The sequence below is a fragment of the Thermobia domestica genome, chromosome 14, assembly GCF_964235325.1.
Source record: "Thermobia domestica chromosome 14, izTheDome1.hap1.1, whole genome shotgun sequence".
In the NCBI taxonomy this organism is placed as follows: domain Eukaryota; kingdom Metazoa; phylum Arthropoda; class Insecta; order Zygentoma; family Lepismatidae; genus Thermobia; species Thermobia domestica.
In genome coordinates, this window is record NC_137467.1 from 91,345,290 (window position 1) to 91,367,417 (window position 22,128).

The 22,128-nt window shown below is 32.5% G+C and overlaps 1 protein-coding gene across 4 annotated transcripts in view; it reads right to left on the reverse strand.

Annotated features, from left to right (window-relative positions):
* Positions 1–9,506: 9,506 nt before the first annotated feature.
* LOC145670265 (uncharacterized) overlaps positions 9,507–22,128 on the reverse strand; it is a 325,665-nt gene continuing 313,043 nt past the window's right edge. For all 4 annotated transcript variants that reach the window (XM_081738687.1, XM_081738688.1, XM_081738689.1 and 1 more), the window contains one exon: positions 9,507–14,982. In XM_081738687.1, the coding sequence (XP_081594813.1) occupies positions 13,580–14,968 (1,389 nt within the window). In that variant the 5' untranslated portion in view covers positions 14,969–14,982 and the 3' untranslated portion in view covers positions 9,507–13,579. The remainder of the gene's footprint in view (positions 14,983–22,128) is intronic.

Genomic DNA, 22,128 nt, shown 5'->3' on the forward strand with positions numbered 1-22,128 from the left:
ACAGGATAAAGGGGAAAAAATAGAAGACACGTTACGGGAAGAACATGATTTCAGAAAAGGGATATCAACAGTAGACCTCATGTTTATGTACGTTAATAAATAGAGAAATTGGGAATATAGTAAGAATACACGGATGGTGTTCATCGACATCAAAAAAGCATACGATACAATACTAAAGGAAAAAGTATGGCAGAAACTAGAACGAATATAATTAGAGAATGTATATGTAGAGTGGACAAAAGAATTGCATAGAAGACATGAATGCAGAGTGAGAACAATAGCAGGGATGACAATGGTTTAACACACAGAAAAACCACAAGTAAGGTAGTATACTGTCACCAGTATTGTTTAATGTAGTAAAGGAAGGCATAGAAAGGAGGGATAAAGAAAAAGGTAAAAGATGCCAAAATGCTTATCTATACAGATGATGTGATGTTTTGTGGGTGAGGCAAAGTAATTAGAGCTATGGAAGGAAAGTACATAGGAATAGACTGAAAGATAAGTAAGGAAAAGATGAGGTACTAAGGGTGCCAAGGGAGGAAGGAAGAGAAGGAAAAATAAGTCTAAGAACAGAAGAACTGAAAGAGGTGTTTTTGGGAACAGAAATAAGCAACCATAAAATGCAGCAGAAGGAAATCACGAACACGTTGGGAAAAGCAGGAATTTTTACCTACAGGTGAAAGGACTATTATAGGATGAATAGACACCAAGTGAGATAAAGTTACTAATGTACAGGACATATATTTTCTTAATCGATATTAATATGCAACGAAGGCATGGGTAATGATCCTAAAAGACGGAGCAGGGTTCATGCATCAGAGATGAAATTCATAAGAACAACTTTGGGAGAGACAAGAAATGATGTAATGCGCAAGAACTTGTGGGGAAGAACTTTAGGAGAAGGAATAGGTAAATCCAGACTACGATGGTTTGGAAAACTCAGAGAATGGAGACTTACGGAATACCAAAGCTCGCGGAAGAATTAGAAATAACACAAGCAACCAAACCAAGAGGAAGGGCGAGAACAAGGTGGAAGGACCAATTGCAAGAGATATACAAGCAAGAAGTATGAAGCGGCAGCAAGTGGGGAATAAGAGGTGGTAGAACGATAGAAGATGGAGAGACATTGTGAATACCTCGATCTGGATAATGGAAGAAGATTGAAAGAAAAGAGAGAGAGAGACATATTAAATAATATAAACTATAAAATAATGTTAAATGTTTTCAAGAACTGGAGATTGACTTCAGTCAGAACAAAACGCTCTGAAACAAGTATATGAATTATATAGGAACCACAGTTAAAGTACCTAATATAAAATTATTCTCGGGGGTACATTAATTTAGCTTAGCGCAGACTTTTTTTTAAAAAAAATATAGATTATATTAATGAATTTTTTTGTGGTTTCAAGCGCTTTATTATTAATAATATTGTCTTCTGGTTTTTAGCGCTTTTGTTGAAGTTGGCCAATATTGTTTTGATAAAAATCTACTTTTTAGTACGTTTTAGTGCATTTATTATTTTCCTTCTAAGTTTATTTAATATTTCTACCTTTCCGTTACTCCAGTAGTTCAGCTAGATATCTAAACTCAAAATAGGATACTAATTTTCTCTAAAATAGGTTAACCTACGAAATATGACCATATATATTAAATTCTATGCGTTACTGAATTATACATGAACATACACACAGTATTACCACTATCAGTTTTGTTGAGGAGTTTCATGACTTAACTCAAAAGACTCATCAGATTATGATAACATTTATATGAAACCTACGAAAAAGTACACTTTTTGAAATTGAAAATGAATAATAAAAATCGGTACGGGTATTTTGAAGTTATAGGTGAACATGCACACAATGAAGTCGGTTAATTACGATATTAACACTGTCAGCCGTTGACGAATTTTATGATCTATCCCTGAAGAATATCATTAGATCCTAATGTAATTTATGTGAAATCGCCGCCAAAGAATACGCTTTCAAACAGAAAGGCAAATGAACAAAATTGGTTCATCAATGTTGAAGTTATGGATGCTCATACAAAAATTATGGAATAAACACTGTCAGGCATTGAAGAGTTTCATCGTCTAGCTACAAAGACTATTGTTAGATCTTCTTGTAGTTTACACGCGACCACCAAGAAAGAATATTTTCAAACAAAAAAGGAATCATTCAAATCGGTGCACCTATTTCGAAGTTCTGCGTGAACATACATGTATCGAAGCCGGTTTTCAAACTGCACCCGTTGAGGTGTTTCATGGCCTAGCTCCAAACTATAATTACAGTGTGATAAAATTTATACAGAGAGCGTTTTGTTGACTCGAACAAAAGCAGAAGAATTGAAACTGTTGCATCTATGTCGAAGTTAAGCTTGAACACAAACACAACATATATAAACGGGTCAAATACAGAACCTCCTTCTTTTCTGAAGTCTGTTAGAAAATAAATCATATATAAGAAAAAGAAAGCAAGGATAAAACGGAAACGGAAAATAGCTCGAGATCTTCATCACTTTGTTACATATAATTGGAGGTTCTTTTCCCATAATGAAAAATATATTAAGATAAGTAAGATTTGTTCAGTAGTGTAAGATTTAAAGACGATATCGCGAGATGGTAGCAAAAACGAAAGGAGACTAGCGAAAACCAGTAACAAATTGAATAAACAACTCCAGAAAAGATGTAATATGAGAAATAAATAAGAAGATAGATATCTTCAGATGTGTTAACAGGAAGAAGTAAGGAAGGAGTGGAAGTTGAAGAAGTGAATTCATTTAAATATGTGGGAAGCATGATATCTTCCGATGAAAGAAGTAAAAAGAGACATAAAATAGAACAGTAGATGTTCTACAGAAAGAAAGAACTACTGGCATCGAACAATGTTCCGATAAAGTAAAAAAAAAATATTTATTATGAGCTCTATGTAGCCGTGCTGTCTAACGCATCGGCCGCGGTCTACTAGTTGACCGGCAAGTCATGAGAGGTAGCCTACGGTGACCTGTATCATACTGTCTGTATCCTGAGTTATAAATTGGTCATCATTGATTTATTTTAGTGGCCTGCGGTGGCCTGTGTCGTACTGACTCTGTCAATTATTGTTATTGTTTTATTGTTCCCTATAGCGGGCTAGGGAATAGACGATGTCTATAACTAACTTTTCGTGGACTAATTGGCAATTAGGTGTCCAAGTGCATAAGATCTAGCTTACTCGCAAATCCTCTGGATCGCTCTAAAATGGCTTTTAGATAGTAACATTGATGCATCTTGAAATTTTGTGATCATAAAACTCTGGACCCGCTCCAATTATAAATGCTGGAGATAAGTGACATGTAGATTAGTTTTGCCCAAGCAGTCGAGCTAATTTTCCTACTGTGCGCAGATGTTACAGTGTATTCATCTTCTGCGTTAGTGTTAGTGTTTTCCCATCCGTTTGTAGAAGCTTTAGTTGCAATGAGTCTTCCAGAAAGCTTGAATTAGAAAGAAAAAAAAGAAAGAAAAAAAAAAGACTTGCCACTCTCATAGTGAAAATGAGAATAGTTAACGTATATATTCAACAGTATTAACGTGTGCTACAAAGTTCTATCTAGTTTAGCTTAAGATAAGCATTTCTGAACATTGAAGCTAAGTGCAGCTCACCAGAAATTTGTAACACAGTCATTTACTTGAGTGTTGTTAAACAATATTTCTAGAGATTAGAAATGAAATAATTGTTTCGAATTATTTGAAATGCGTCTGACATCGTACCACAGCTTGGTAGGAATCGCATAACTTTGTCTCACACCAGGTCTTAACCACTACATCTATCCCAACATTGTAAATATAATGTAATATTTAGTATATGAAACTGCTGCAATCAATCTCTCTGTACCTTCTCCGTTTTCCTGGGATCTGTGAACTTCCTAATTGCAGCATACAACTTATAAGACCAAGTTATGAAACTCCTTATAAGAATGTATTTACATGCATGAATACTTCCTCTACCTGCGATGTGATGTCTAATTACCTCTTCTATTTCCTTAAACATCTAAACTATTTACAATTTTCGTTTTTTACCATTCTTAAAATAAAAGCACGAAGTTGTTGAATTTTGTTGAATTATTAAATGTTTGGGAACACGCTAAAGGTGAAAAAAAAAAAGAGAAAAATGAATTGTTTTCATCTGCATACACATGAAGAGGGAAACTCATCCACTGATCGATTAGTAAACACTCTGTATATGGAGTTTTCCACCTGCAAATATACAGTAGATATATTTAACTTCCATTACCAGTAATATCCATCACTAATTACGTGTATGTATGCGTTCGTGTGTAGGACACTGCGATAGTAAAATTTTTACTGATAAATTAAGATTACAAAGAATTAAGATAACACGATAGGTTAATGTCACTGCATCCTGTTACTGTAAAATCAATAAAGCAGAATGTTCACAAAGAAAATATCTTATTCTGAATGAAACAAAAAAAACTTCTATCCAGTTTGTTTCACTAGTTTGTTGAGTTGTGTTTGTATTGTAGTCAGTTCTTAAACCAGAATTCATATGTTCATATATTTGTTTTGTTGGTTCCTGTGTTTCAGAAATGAAGAAACACAAGTGAATGAAATATATTCATTCTTTCATATTGGTTCGTTAACACTGAAGTCCTCAGTTCGATTACCGATAAGATTATATAATATTATCATATGTTGAATATTTACAAACGTTCACTATTCAAATGTGATTGTTCGTCTCAATTCACATGGTCCATCGGTGACAGCTGACAATAGAAAACCGTATCTGTGTTCTTGAGCTTTTTTTGTTGCTTGCGTGTGATTATGTTGATGTGTTGTTCCGTGTATGTACTTATTATATTAATTTACATATATTAAGACAAGGATAACTATGAACTTTGTACTATTACTTAAAGATCGGGAAATGAGTCATTTTAGCTTCTGTCTCACATAAAAGTTGAAGGTATCATTGACATTCATTAACATTAATAACTAAAGCATTCCTAGAAATGTTGATTATTTTCCTTTGTTATATGTCGTCTTCGAGTTTTACCTAAGAATTATTTGGGATTATGTGTGAGTCTAATTTCGGAATTATTTGTTTGATTGATTGAATAGGTAAGTTTGAAGTAGTACGGAGAGTTAATTTAATCTTTAATAGTTTATGTATATCATAAAGAAAAAAAATTATTAGAACAATTACTAAAATAGCAATTAGAGGGATGACAAAAATATATTGGAATTGCATTCTGGAAAACACTTGGGAAAAGTATTTGTATTGGCTATGTTTCATTGAACATGCTTAGCAATGTTGCTTCTTCTTTTTTGTTAACTGGTTCCTTTGTAGGATGCTTTGCATGTCTATTGTCTAGTTAATCTGTTGTGTGATAGACTCTATTTGGAATTGTGGTTTGCAAAATTATGCTCTATCTACTTTCCTACAACTAAAATTTTATTTATTATTATTATTATTATTATTATTATTATTATTATTATTGGTCAGCTCTGATTTCTTTAATCATTTTCAGGCCTGTGAATATAATTATTCATTTCAAATACTATCTTATTTATCTTATATCCTTTAATAACTAGCGCTACAATAAGTGTAAATATTATAAATCTTAGTAATACGAAAATAAACGCAATGCTACACACGTAACATGACTGTCAAATTGAGTCCAGATTAGTATAGTGTGGTTCACCATTATATTCGATAATTGAGATGAAACATTCTGTAATAAATTTTCCATATCTCATCGTGAAAATGAAAGATTTATAGGTAACTCTATGTGATGGTATGAAACTTCTACGGTAGTCAACTGTCTAGAATTATTTGATTTGCTATTACTGAATCTAATGCGTTGTAAGATAGAAAATAAACTCGTTGTTGATCATGTAAATTATTTGCGTAAGTAGGTGTTTGCATATTTCTAGAGATAACGTGAATGTTGTTTGTGCCAACATATATATATACTGGGATGTAAAGATATATAAATTTAGAATTCGTTTGAGGTAACTTTATGATGTTTGCTTATGTTGTATTTCTGTATACTAAGTGACTTATGCATTTAGAAACTGGTCTAGTAGATATCAGAGGCGTATCGCATAGGAATATCTAACTTTTTCAAATACATTGCTCATTTCCAATATTTTTGTTTTGAAGTATAACTAAAATCAGCAAAGTCAAATTTGCTTTCGGAGAAGCCAGGAAAGCATGCTACTAGACTAATAGGCCATTTATCTGACTGTAGAGTCTATATGAAGACAAGTAGACCACCACTGATTTCTGAAATGAAAAGTAGCCCTCAAGCCTAAAAGGATTGTCCACCTCTGCTATATAGGGTAGTTCTACATGAATAAGAAGCATGGACATTCCGAAAATCAGAAAGAAGAAAATAAGAAATATTCAAGGCATGGTGATAGACAATGATTCTGGGCTTGTCATAGAGAAAATGAGAAGTAAAGGCAAACAAAAACCAATGCATTTTGGTTGTGATAGAGAAAATAAGAAGTATTATGATTGGTCATTTAATTTTCTACTCAGTATAAGCTAATGTACTGCTGAATGCAAAGGTTGACAGTAAAACCGGACGTGTAAAAGCAAGAATGTAGCAACTGGGAGATACCGTGAGTAAACACAGAATACATATGAACGTGTCAGTCAGCAAATAAGAAACAAATTTGATTATTCCATATTATCCACTAATTGACTGGAAGAAAAAAGTTATGATTATACATTCTCTTCCATTTTCTTTACAACTAGGATGAGTTTTCGTGTTTCTGAAAGGTGTACATGTAAAAAGTAATACATGTGACTTTCGGTTTCGTTTTGCTAAAAGAGCTAAAACAGGTTAAACTCTGAGCACAGAAATACTGTATATCTCCAAGTATGCAGCACAAAAGTACCATTCATATCCATACTTTATGCACTCTTTTTGTTGATTGAGATTTGTGAGACAATATAGTGCAAAACAGTTTTAGTTGTTAAATAAGCTTCCCAATAAGACACAACACAACTCTTTCTTTCAACTTATGGTAACGCTCTCATTCACCATTGACGTAGGCAAGAATATAAAATTGTAGTTGCAACAATAACGTTCATTTAATGTTCCGTCTTTCGGGCAAAAATGTTTTTAAATACTGCATAAGCCAAGAAGAAGAAGAAAAAATAGTTAAGATTATTTTGATTAATATTGATTTATCTGTTGTTTATTCCCAGTTTTTGATTGCTGTTATTTACTGGTCGGTATGACAAAGAATGTATATTTTTTAAATCACTATGGAGATGATAGTGTAACTAGGTACTTGTTTATACTAACAAGGAAACATCTTATATTGATAGTAGCATTGCGCACTCAAATGATGCTCAATCGATAGAGTACTGAAGAAAAGTGAGAAATCCAAAGTTTTACGGGCCATACCCAGAAACACAGGAGATACAGAGGAAAGAAGGATCTAGAATAATGTGAAGATAGCAATGCAAAAGACACACTGACACAGAAATAACTTCAAAATGATTAAAGTAATCAAAATGACATTTACATAACAGTATAGTAAGCAAACATTGTACCCACAGACATGCTCATAACATCATTGTTGCCAACTGACCACAAAATGAATTTTTGTTAAATGGCACGTAACACAAATTATAACATCTAGCAAATCTAATTATGAGTAGAATCATACTTGAGAAATCGTGATGTACAATGTTGCCAACGTTTGAAGGTAGGCTTATATGAATTTCCGGAATGAAGGTAGGCTTATAGGAATTCATATAATTCCTATATCAATCTCGGATGTAGAAGAGAGCAAGAAGTACACGGTTCGTCCTTTATTTTTGTACTTCAGTGATTATATTTTTGTTTGTGGTCTCATATGTTGGTTTCAACTAGTTCGAACTGTGTACTGTATGTACTCTTCTACATCCAAGATTCATATAGGAATTCATATAGCCCTATCTTCAAACGTTGACAACACTATACATCAAGACTTGACAGGTATGGTTCTACTCATAATTACGATTTTCTAGATGTTATAATTTGCGTTCCGTGCCATTTATCAGAAATTCATTTTGTGGTCAGTTGGCAACACTGCATTACATATGATGTTATTGAGCATGTTTGTGGGTACAATGTTTGCTTACTATACTGTTGTGTAAATGTCATTTTGATTACTTTAATCATTTTGAAGTCATTTCTGTGTCAATGTGTCTTTTTCATTGCTATCTTCACCATTCTAGATCTTTCTTTCCTCTGTATCTCCTTTGTTTCTGGGTGTCGGCCCGTAAAACTTTGGATTTCTCACTTTTGTTCGCTCCTCTATCGATTTCGCATTGTTTGATTGGGCAATGCTACTATCAATATAAGATGTTCCCTTGTAAGTACAGAAGAGATTATGAATTGGATCAACGCAAGATAAAGACGTATGTAAACTAACTGCTCTGTATATGCAAAATACTTATAATATAGTGGATACTAAGGTAGAAATATTAGTGTACGTTTATTTACGTGTTGAATAATGCGTAACATGTAAGTATCCGTAGCAACAAAACTAAAATAACGAACTGTGTGTGGTACTATAGTGCTGATCTGTGATTCGTCAGATGTCAAAAAGTTACTTTCTTCTGAAGTCATTGAACAATTAATTAGGAAGTTGTAAGACTTAGCAATGATTTCTTTCCTATCAAAATAATACTTTGGTGTTCCATATTTTAAACTATATTTCTTTTTGGTTATGACTTCTGACATTTTTTCCTGTAGCTTACTAGATATCGTGTAAGATGTGATACGGTCTATCTTTCCGTATAAAAAGTTCATCACACCCACTGAATTTCATAAGGAATCCCAGTGTGAATATAGGAGAAAATCAAAATGTCGAAGAAAAAAGTCGCATTAACAAATTTAAATGTAGACACTTAGGGTTCTAGATTGAAAGATTCATTGTCTAAGTGTAGAAACTGTTGGAAAAGAAAGAAAGAAAAAAAAAACACTACTAGCAATCCAAATTTTGTCTCTAGCATTCATCCTGTTTTCCTCGCAGCTTTCTATGCTCCGACCAAGAACTGCTCAGTCTCAACAGCTATTTCTCAGCGTGCTTTTGTTTTTAATTATCACGTAAACATCTTTTTTATTTTGTTTCAATTACAACACGTACCATCACATTAACTGTATCGTACAGTATGCCCATTTAGGTGATATGAGTTATGCAGCAAGTTAATGTGTCACACTTGAATTTCTAGAATTCTTCTATTGAAAACTAATTTTGTGGATAAAGTACAGTGCGATATTAATTTTAAAAAAACTTTACTGTGTATTTCGTCACGCACGCACTTTTTCTTATATTAGACTTTGTTTAAAATTATTCCAATTGTCATATATCATAACATTAACTGAATAAGTCATAACTATCTTATAAAGTTTTAATTAATAAGACATCAGCAATAATAATAATAATTATTATTATTATTTTGGGACAGATTAATAGATAAATATTTTTTTGGAAATAAAACAATATATTTTTTACATGATTCTGATTTAATTAATTACAAACATTGTCGTATAGCAATATAGTGACTAGTATCAAACTGACACACTATGCGTCAAAATAGAATAGGTATGTACTTACAAACATATACAAAAGAAAAAAAACTTGAGACAGAATATTTGAAGACAATCAGATTGAAACGTTTCACAATAAAATCTAGTTAATAACATTTGTATATTTCCATTTAAACACTTACTACGACTGCAAACGGAGATAACAAGAGTCCATTTAAGATCAAACAATGTGTTCAAACCAAAGTTCTGAATTTCGTTTGAAATAGCACGAATTAATATCCTTAATTTAAGTCATTTATGTACAATCATATTTAAAAAGATTGAATACCTTTTACTAAGGTATCCTTGCACCCGCAGCTAACATTTTACTCCGCAGTGCTACGTTTACTGTAATGTCATCTACAAACAAGTATATAGAACTGTTAAAAGGGACTTGACATTCAAGTCTCTCTGAGTTTAACATATCTGGAGGACAGTATATTAATTTAAATTAAGTTTCAGTAAATATTTTCACATGTAACAGAAAAGTTTTCCCGAGAATTCCTCTTTTCTCCCTGGCACGGTAGTTTTTTAACTCAACGTTTGAATCTAAATCACGGAAAAAACACTTAAAATTTTCCGATTATTTAGTAACATATTGTATATATACTATATGCACAACAAAGTTATATTTCACATATGTTTAAACACATAAACAAGAACATTGTAATAATAATAATATCGCGCTCATTTTCACAGTTTGTACTCTTTTTTTATGAAGCTAATTTGAAATCTACTTATAGTTTTGCACAAGCGTGCACCTATAGTATATGGTATACTTATTACAAATATCTTACCTAACATATTTAATGGAATTCAACGAACATTTTTATTATTTTTTATTAATACCTGTCTATAAACAATTAAACTAAACATTTGCAACATACATTAGTCTAATATTCGTTGAAAGAAAGATTTCTTACTATCAAAGCCAAGAAAATTTGGATGACTTTTTTATCATTATATCATCAGAAATTTAAATAACACTTAAAGATACCACATTTCAACGTATATCTAGTTATACACTTCTATTCAAGTAAAACGTGGTTCTTCCCTTATCAATGCAAATTTTTGTACTGGAAATCCTGAAACTTAGTTAAATTTTTTTTTCCTCTCTGTATCCCTTAGGAAACACCCACTTCTAATTTACACATAACTTTTCAATCTACTATGAAAGGTTTCTTCGTTATCTCTAAATTGTATTTCGTTCAAACTTAAAGATTACACTTCTAATAACAAATTTTCATATTGGAAATCCTGAAATTAAATTAAAACTTGTTTTCCTTCTCTCTATCCCTTAGGAAACACCCATTTTCAATTGACACATAACTTTTCAACTTCCAATTTACACATAACTTTTCAATATACTACAGAAGTTTTCTTCATTATCCCTCAAGTGTTTCGTTCAAACTTCAAGATTACACTTCTAGTAAAAGTTAAAAAACTAAAATAATTTTATATACCCCAAGGAACATGAACTGTTCATAATACCTTATGTACAGAAGCAGAGAAAAATTTGTTTTCTATGTTTATAAATACTTATCTGGAACTTTAGCTTTGTTTTCTTTTTCAATTATTGAATTTTAATTCACTTGAAATGTCTTCTGCTTTTTGAATCAAGTGCATTCCATGAACTAAATATGAATTACTCCTGTTTTTAAACAGAAATAAGAATCGTACTAAGAAAAAATCTTCTTAATTAAGTTTGCGTTTTATAAAGCCAAAGCTGCTTAATTTTATGATAAATTATCCCACAGCACAACCTTGTGTAAGATCTTTCTCCCAACAAACATTCAAATATTTTTTTAAGTATTAACCTGAAACAGTTTACTCCTTAATAACAAACAGAAAGCACACACAGTAAAATATATATCTAACAAATACTGTAATTAGAAAAACAATAGTCTCTCTGGTTACTAATTAGACACTTTAAATTTAAAACAGCAAGTTTACTATCAGATTATAGAGTAATATTTCTAATTATATTTACTGACATTTGTAGTATGGTAAATACACTGATGTAGTAGATATAGTGATAACAGGTAAAAAAAAAAATCTACAGCAGCACTTAGGACAAAAATGACATTAGATGATCATGTATGAATAATTCCTATTTCGTCCGTTTTTCATCTGTTCTTAATATGATATGATCTCATGTCAATAAAATACGACGGTGAAATATTGAACAAAGTGTACATGTTTAAACAATTACATTATGTATGATTACAATCATTTAATCTAAGCAACTAACTCGCTTTGGCTTTGAAATATCACTTTCGTAATGTGAAGTGGTGTGTGAACACAATTTAAGAGACAGACACAATTGTTTACACATATCCATACGTTATTTTTTACCTTAATTACAATAACATTTTACTTAAACTTCCAAAACTTAGTACAATTTCATACATAATACTTGGAAGATTTGTAAACAATTTCTTGAATAATAGAATTCATGAGGTAGAAATTAAAAATTATGTAAATGATTTGTAGTGTTTCGGCATTTATATGATAAATTAAGAAAAAACTACAATTTTTTGTCGTATACTATATGGTACTTTGTACACTCAAAAATAATAACCATATTTTTTTACAAAAAAATCTAAAGGGTAATAAAAGTATTTAATGTGTAAGTTTATTCATTTATTCTATTAAGAATTTCACAACAAAAAAATATACTTTTAAAAGTATTTTCTGTATTTATTCTTAAAAATAGTGAAAGAAGAAAGAAAAAGCAACGATGGAAGGAAAATTAAATAAAATTACTTTCTTTTAAAGGAGATAAAAGTAGAGACAGCTGAATGAAGAAACAACTATCGTAATGGAGATTTGAAACTACGGAAATAGGAATCAGGAATTAAGTTACAGTATTTACTTAGAATAATAGAAATGCAACATCAAGTAGTGTTCAAGTTAGTTGTGCATAAGCTTTGTCTCCTTATTGATTTTGTATGCATGCTACTTACATTATTCTTTATAAAAATAATGGTATTACAACAATAGCTTCTATGAAGTATTTCTTTCTTGACATTAAAAGGATAGTAACTAGTATCTAAAATTTTCAGATAGTGTCCTCAAAACTATTCGAATCTATTCATGTATTGCTGTTATTATTAATTAATTCAATGGACTCGTTTAGTTGTTCTATTTTAGATATCTTTGGAGATAACGCTATACCAGAACAAAATCATTTTTCGTTAAATATTGTTTGTACACAACTAAGGACTACTTTTGCATTTATATTTTTACTTCTCAAATTATTACCTTCAATCATATGTCGCACATGATGTATGATATTGTTTTTTATATTGTTTGTTTGATATTGGTTTAAAAAAAACAAGAAAATAATTTGCACACGTTAAGTTAAATATTACTATACTTCTTATTCTTAATTGGTGTCTTTGATGCAATTACTTTTTATTTGAGTACAACGAACTCACTTCAGTTACTTCAAATGACAATAAAAATGGTATTTAAAAAATTATGATCTTCAGAATAAACTGTAAAAAATATTAATGAATATAAAATGAGTCAAAGTGATCAAGAAATGGTAACTAGCATGACAAAAGTGGGCGATGAACTAAATGCAATATTTCCTTTTCTTTTCAATCCAAAACTAGAGCCTTTCTATTTCAACTGTGACCTTTCTGGCGCTGCTGTCGATGTGTGTTTTGCCGTACCTCCCTCGAAAGAGGAAAAGCAAGTTGTTAAGGCCGAGAGTTTTCAATTGTTAGATGCGGAAGCGTTGCCAGAATGAATTATTTCACGGACTTCGCTGTCCTCTGTCTTGTTAGCTATTCTAAGTAGTCTACGATCTTCACTCGTTAAAACCAAACGATTGAATAACTTGGCAGCGGAGGTCATTCATTTCTTTTCCGTAAGCAAAGGGAGGATTTCCTCCGTCAGAGGGTGGCGGGGGTGGGGCCGAAGTATGTTTCGCATATTTTCCGAGGGCACAGATGAGATAGACAGGCTCTAGGAAAGAACGTATTTAAACAAGAGTATCTAAAACATATACGCCTTCTTCACTGCTGCTATGTAAAGAACTCAGACCAGTATCTGAGTTGGAATCAGTATCATTTGTTTCTTTGTCACAACACCTCGGTTGAGACAATGTACTTTTGGCTATATTTTCCTCCTGGTTACACTTTAATATAAAAGCTTCCGGTGGAAGACGATTAATAAAATCTAACTCGTATTTCAGCCTCTCCGTTTCGTGCTCTGTGGCCTCTAATTCTCCTTGAAGCTTTTTCATATACCGATACCTACCATCCAAAAGTCTATCAGCCTCCATCAGCATAAAAGAACTGTGTTCAATTTCCAATCCCCTCCGCGCCGTTATGTTTACAAGTTGCTCCAGCTCTGCTTTGGCTTGTTCAAGTTCCTTACATGTTTCTTGACTTGATTCCCCTTCTGCACCTACCTCGGACTTTTTAAGCATTTGGCAATGTTCATGGCTGAGTCTTCTGAACTTCACATGTAATTTCACTAGATTTTCTTCTTCTTTTTCCAAATGCTTGTTCACCTGATATACTTTCTCCCACATTTCAATTTGAGACCGGACGTCTTGTAGCATTTGTATATCCTCGGGTGATTCTTTGGTGTAAACATCAGTATCGGTTGTGTCCTCGGAAGCAGTCTCACCTTCTGGAACCGTTTTGTTACCCATTTTATTACTAGAAGTGGAGGAGCTGACAATGTTCTTAGAGCAATTGGGTAAAGCTCCACCACTCCCAGGTTCACTTCCGTTCCCACTACCCGCTTCTGTAGTAACACCACTATCGTCTCTTTCCTCACTTTCATCATCTTCATCAGCTAAATAGGTATCAACAAGATAATTAGTGCCTAACTTTTCCATTCTCATTCGATGCATTTTGTGTTCAATTTGGTTTATTTGGTCATCTCGATCTTGAAGTTTCTTAAGTTGCGCTTGAATAGTTTCACCTTGAGCTAATATTAACTTCATTAACCTCTCCATACTCTCAGTGAACCGAGCATCTTCTTGTGATAATTTCTTTGGATGAACTGTTTCCAACTTTGACCGAGATTGAGGCCAAAATTTTGACTGATGTTTTCTTTTCAGAGTCTTTACCTCTTTGGGTGTAGTAGGACTAATTTTTCGAAGCGTAAGTTTAACATCATCTTGCTCATCCCCCCAAGTTTTCCAAACTTTTAATATCTTTGATTTTCCTTCCAATGGTCGCTCCACTTTCCGCCATCTTTCAATGATGGCGTAGCATTTAACATCCTTGTCGTCCACAGTATGACCCTCGGAACGAAGTAGTACTTTAATGACGTCATCACAAGTAGTCTTTCTTCCAATTCCAGTAATCCAGCGCTGCAGACCATTTACCCAGACGGGAATCTCTGCAGCTGTCATGGTTAATTTGATTTCTGCAAAATACAAAGAAAAAATGCTCATAAATAAAATGGAAATCTTAAAAAAGAAATGACATAGTGCATAAAAATTATTATTATTATTAAAAAGCACATTGGAATTTAACTAAAGATACATATATTAAATGTGGCCTATTTCATACGCTGACAAATATAGAAGTATCTCTTATACCTTTAAATGTATAATTGAGATAAGCGAGCGAATCCTAACTCGATCAGGTAACATATCCAATCTATTAATACAAGTATTAAGTGTGAGAGACCGATTTTTGGCCACAATTTCTCAAGCATGTGACCGACTATTTTGCTTTAAAACAATTTACATCATAACTAAAATCTGGCAGTTGTGGCAAAATGCTATATTTTGTCACTTTAGAATAAAGTGTGAATAAATATCAATTGTAATCATTGACCACAAGTTGCCATTTTATTGTTGCTGTTTGTTCAATAGCGAAATGCAGAAACTTTATTAAAACGCAAAATGAAGATCACTAGTTTGATATTGAATTTAACGCTCCTTACTGGAGATGAATTCCTATTGTTCAACCGTATAGCATGATTTCCTTGCGAGAAAAAAAATCATTGGTAGAGTGTAACAACTGAATTCTGATAAAATTTCTTCCCTCAATCTTGTTTATGGTTTGGTGTTTCCTTGTAAATTATATCGCCATGCTATAAGGAGTTATTTATCATATAATGAATATGTGTCCATATATGAAGCTAGGTAGATTCTAGGTCTGTATTAAGCTAAATATATGAAGTAAATTTTCGACCACCATTCCTCAAGGACATACTTAACCAATCTCGCTTCAAAATTATTTACACTACAAGTAGACCTACTATCATCGTGATAATTTTATGTCCAACAGACTTGAAGAAAGAAGAATATAAAGAAACGTTTCACTCAGTACATTGAACAGTGTAACAGTAACAACCAATTTAAATACAAGTGCTGTTACTTGTAATTTATCTTATCATTCAATTATAACAAATATTAATTTTATGACTCTACAATCCAAATCTTTTCAGAAACAGATATTTAGAATTATAATAAGTTGCAACAAATATATTCATAAATGTTTTAATATATTAATTTTTTCATGTATGGTATTTCAGAATAGATGTTACTTGGTTTGCTATTAGACCATAAAAATATGATACAAGGGTACAGAGATATCTTTAATTTTATACATTCTTTTAAATATTAATCATTGTCGAGTATTGCATTAGAAAGATTTTTTTTTAAAAAAAGAAACTTAAATCCACTACAGCAAAATGTAAAGATGCAAAAGATATAGGAAAAGATTATCGTAGAGCTCTGCGTTATGTAGCCCCAAGCAATAAATTATAGATTACACTCATAATATTTGTGTATCTCTCTGATTATAACTCAAATAATGATTGTAGTAAGGTTATTAAAAAGTGTGTTTGAATTTTCTTCATATCATGATCGAATTTCAATCGTTGAAAGCATCTTTTCTTGCTTTCTCGACACATGATTCTTTACTTCATTTGTTGATATACCTAATTAATTATGCTGTATATTATTGTTGGAACGAAGGGTCAGTGTCAAATATAGAAGTAGGAGGGAAGAAAATAGAACAGGTGACTAGTTTTCGATACCTGGGTAATATTATTAGTTTTGATAAGAAGTGCGAACTTGAAGTTAAAGCAAGGATACGAATGTCGAATGAAGCCTTTAGGAGAAAGAAAATGCTATTTTGCGGAACCTTGAATAAAAGGTTGAGAAAGACTCATAAAATGCTTCGTGTGAAGTATTGTATTGTATGGGTCAGAAGCATGGACATTACGCTAAAATGATTAAAAACGACTGGAAGCTTTTAAAGTGTGGGTGTGGGGAAGAATTGAGAAAATTAGCTGGGTTGAGCGGAAAACGAATGAGAGGATGTTAGAAATGGTGGGGAAAAAAGAACAATTTTAAATATTATTAAAAAGAGGAAGAGAAACTGGTTGGGACATTGCCTAAGAAGAGATTGTATCATGAGGGACGTCCTAGAAGGTGTGGTGGCGGGAAAGAGAGGGAGGGGCGAAGGAGACTACAATTAATGGATGATATTAAAACAGAAAGATCATACGCGAAGACGAAGAGGTTAGTGGAAGACCGTGGAGTACGGAAGTTTCTCAGTTGCAGCAAGTGACCTGCCAATAATAGCAGAATATATATGATGATGATGATGTACATTATTGCTGATACCTGTTTCTTATTCAAGATTTTCAATATTTGAATGTGCACTTCTTTAAGAGAATACTTAATGACATGATGGAATACATTATTATTTCTGTATTTTTACAGCGGATTTATTAGATCTCTTTTCTTTTCGAGTCTTTGTTAGATTCAAATCTTATCACTCAAATTGCATGCATTTCCATACTAACTAAAGCTCTGAAATTCTATGCAGAACAATATTTGTACACAATTTTCGCACGAGATTATCATTTAATTAAAATGAATTAAGCTACTACACTCATATATTTAGATTGCGTACGTATGTGCATATGCAATTTCTTAATTAAGCATTACATTCATAGTTAGCAGAGTAGTTTATTGCTGGTTCGATAACTTGATGTGGTGCCTTTAACGGAAAAGTTACGAACTATTGACACTAAATTGTTGTAAGTTATGTAAAATCTTCTTAGAAAATAAAATACGCAATCTAATACATTGAAATCATGTAGTAGTTTCCAGTTAAGGAAACTATGAGTAAAAAAATTGGTTCAGTATATTAAAGACCACTCCGCGTCACCCAAATTGGCGTATGGCGTCATCCAATAAGCTCGCAGTGAGCTGTTACCAAACCTTCAGTGACAAATCTAATCATTCATAATTGTCCACAAATACGAACAAAATCAATTATGAATAATTAGATTCCTCCCTGACGCAAACAGCGCACTGCGAGCGTATTGGCTGATGCCATACGCCAATTCGGGTGAAGCGGAATAAATAATAGCAATAGAAAGAACTTTGTGTTTTTATAAAAAGCAGTAACAAGGTTAAAACAATTTTATGTAGGGTAAAATAAAGAAATGATAAACTAAAACATTGGACACGATTTAATGTTTAAATGACGTTTCAATTATTTGATAAATCACAAAAGTCTGAAATTAAATATTCTACTTTCTGAAAAAGAAAAAAAAAAGTTACACAAAATAAATTACATTTTGCTGAATAACAACATGGAGATTCACACAAGTCGTGCGGATAACACGTAACATAATCAAATGTAGGAGAACCGTGGTATAGAAAGTGTGAGGGCGGGAAGCGGGATGAATGGTCACAGACAAAAGACGAGTTTAAGTTCCCATGAAAGTGCAAAGTGCAATTTTTCTTTCTTAATATCACTTTTTCCTGTTTCTAGCATGTAGATTATTTATAATCATATATTTCCCACGTTATATGGAACTCTTCCTTTGGAAGAAGAAGAAGAAGAAAAAACAAGAGAAGTTCAGTAAGTAAACTGTTCACGTCATGTCGAGTTTTCATGCAAAACTTTCTTAGCCTCTAGCATTTACAGCCTTAGGTTATATCACTGTTAACTTACGACCAAGCATCTTGAGGAAAGTTTCAACCGGAATAACACCAAAACAGAAATAAGAAAACCATATCTGCTTCCACATTGCAAGTATTTCTTCAAAGACCAGTAATAAAACACACATTTTGGTGTGTGTAAGTTATTCTGGTTCAAGTTCGTATACCAGAGTGCGAAACAGTTTCGTAACATGTCACAAACGCAGACATTTATTTTCACATGAATCTCCGTCTTTTTTTTTTTTTTTTTTTTTTTTTTTTTTTTTTAAGCATTAATAATAGTTAAAGTCATAAACCATAACACTAATTTCCAGTAAATTTTAATTTATTTATCCTCCCTTTTTGTTACCCTAAAGTACATATTTAGGGTAAAAAATACCTTCTTTTCGTTTCTGCTTTACTGGCTCTATCTCAACTGGCCCTGTTGTCATTGTCAAGTAGAAGATATCAAGCAAACAATTATATAAAAACAGACTTATATTCTACGTAATTTTTTAATGGTAAAAGTGTTTTAAGAATATAAACAGGGAAAGTTATTATTTGCTTATTTCCAGTTTAACAAGCATTTTCAGCATCGTGAACATTATAAGGCAGGAATGCAAATAAGCAACAAAATTTTACTAGCCCAAGAAAAAAAGCTACTAGCCCACATTCCAAAATAGAAATCATTTACTTACCTTCAGTTTGATCTTAAATACTCGCCCGTATCGATGAACCACTCACCCCGGGCGAGTGGGTGAGTGGTTATTTGCATCCCTGTTATAAGGTATCATTCTGAAATGTGGATCAAAACAAATGCCTCCAAACCATGCGCGCAGATTAAATGCGTGCTAACTATTCGGGCATTATTTATATATTTATTTATTGAAACAGAACACAACAGGTATTATACCCATTTACAGTGTTCATCTTTCATGAAATAATATATTTACAATTTCCCTTTTAAACCTTGTGAGGCAATCAGCATATCTATATTATTTGTCATTTTTAAGAGTCTGTTGTAGGTTGCACTAATCCTCCATGTTGGCGATTTATTTAGGATATTTGTCCTTGCTTTTGCACAATAAAAGAAGTTATAGTTTTTTGGACGTGTTTTGCTACCTGGTACGTTTATTTGAAAGCTTGAAAGCTATTATTATTATTATTATTATTATTATTATTATTATTATTATTATTATTATTATTATTATTAACTACATCGGTAATAGAATAATGATTTTAATATTTAATTAAACTTAATTAAAAACTTATTAGGCATAAATTGTGAGAACGAAAAGTAATCTATCACAAATTAGAGCAGTTATAGAGTCTACAGCAGGAAGGCAAGTTTTAACGAAATAAAGAGTATGAGTCATATGTTGCAACTATTAGGATCATGATTTTTAGATTTCTGGGCTTTCGGCATCTATGATCATGTTAGCATATCACGTATAACGTCCCTCGGCGATCACATTATTCGAGGAAAGGGAAGGAAGGAAAGATTGGGGATGGAAGGAAGCAGCCTGGGACCTGCAATTGTCTGGTGTAAATGAGGAAATCCTCCCCCAGGATAGCTGACCTGAAAAAGATTTTACACTTTTTCGACTGAGTGTTCCCACAGGGAGTCGAACCCAGAGCCGCTCGCACCCAAGACGAGAGCTTTAGCGACTACGCTACTCTGGGCCAAGTACTAGATATATAGAGTGCTCATATCACAGGCAATCGGTGCTCACATTTTACTATTGTGTTTCTAAATTTATCGAAATTATTTCGGCAAACTACCGTACGTTGTTCTTTCGATGCGTCTGCAAAATTAATCCATGTAATTACTAGTGCTCTGTAATGATCCGTAATAGTTATTATTGTAAGATCTACAATATCAAACATAGTTCAACAGAAATAAAATACGCACCATGGAATTTCGTAAATTACTTTTATTATAAAATTGTTCACTTTAGCCACCAACCCCAGCTAGGAGAAACTAAAAAAAAATGGTTCTCCGTATAAATAGACGGCGACGATACTAAAGAGGGAAATTGCTACGTCGGAATGAAATGGTGTGTTAAGGACCGTATTGTATGGAAGCTATTAGATTTACAGCATATGGCTTACCAGTAGTGGCAGAATACTATTGAGAACGATACATTAGGATTTTACTATTTAGAAAATAGAATAGTTGCGAATTTCGTGACTAGACAAACAGAAAAGCGAAATGAAACCAAGGAATCTAACAAAGAACCATATACAAGATTATGTGAATTCTGTACTTGTTTCCGAGAAATCTTCGAATCGAGGTCATTCTACAAATTCATGCTGACATTCCGTCTATCATATAAATATTCATTCCAAAAAAAGACAAAGCATTTCATGTGTCAACTTTTATTTTTATGGCTTACTTTATTTTTATTTTTTGCACATAGTTACTATGTATTTAGTATGTTATCTCTCAAAATTCACAAGATAATATTAGTACAGTGAAAAAAAAAACTATGCCTGATTAAGATAGGAAAGAAAGTTCTGGAAGGAGATTGATCGAAATTGGAAAGACCCACTCTCGTATTTGAAACATTAAGCTCAAGGTTCATCGCTTTCTAATTATGAACAAAAATAAAAAAGTTAGATGGAGAAGAATGAAAAAATCTACAATATTATGAGTATTTAATGGAAAATATTTTGTCCAAAGATGAGACACACACTAATTGATATATCTCATTATGCTGAGTAAGAAGATCTGGATGAGTGTAAAAAGCTCGCTTAGCTCGCTTGGTTTTCAACAACATCGGGAAAAACTAATTTCTCTGCAAACCTTCTGTACGGATACTTGGGAGAAATTTTATATGTGTAGTTTTCAAGAATATCGATGAAAGATCATTTTTATGACGCTAAAAAGTATGTTGATAGTTGCCAATAATAATAAACTAGTAATTTTCCCTCTAGCGGAAAATGTCCTTCATTGATTTTTTTAAATAAAGCTTGACACACTGCACTTACTTCCTATTGTAAGGTATAATTATAGAAGGCGGGATGATTAATGAAAGTGAACAATCATGAAATACTTGATGAGAGGAATCTGTGGGAGAAAACTCCGACCCCGAGAAAATACATACGCATGATGTTGTCCACCATAAACTCGTATTGCCTGGGATCTAACCAAAGACCTCTCGAACCAGAGGTGAGTGCAATAACACTATATATCAGCGTTTCTCAACCGGGGTGCCGCGGCACACTGGTGTGCCGTGAATAGGCATCTAGTGTGCCGCGAGGAATCGAAACAAAATTATTAATTTTATAGCAATCAAATTGCAAAACGTAGGGGAAAATGTATATTTGTATTTCACATTACTATGAACCTCTACTATCAATCTACAATTTTAAATTTCATACCGGGGTAACTGTTCTGTTAAAAAGTATTTGTTATCATTTTTATGACCATTATTGCTTCTTTACTGTTGCAAACTATTTCCTAACTTGAAAATTTAAAATATCATCCAATCCTTTCGAAAAATTACCTACATTTGTGTTTTAAAAGTAGAAGAGATTTGTTTGTTCGATCGTTATTTACTGATCTTCCTTCTTAGTAAAAGGCTGGATACAGTTTTTAAAAATAAAGCGTATTT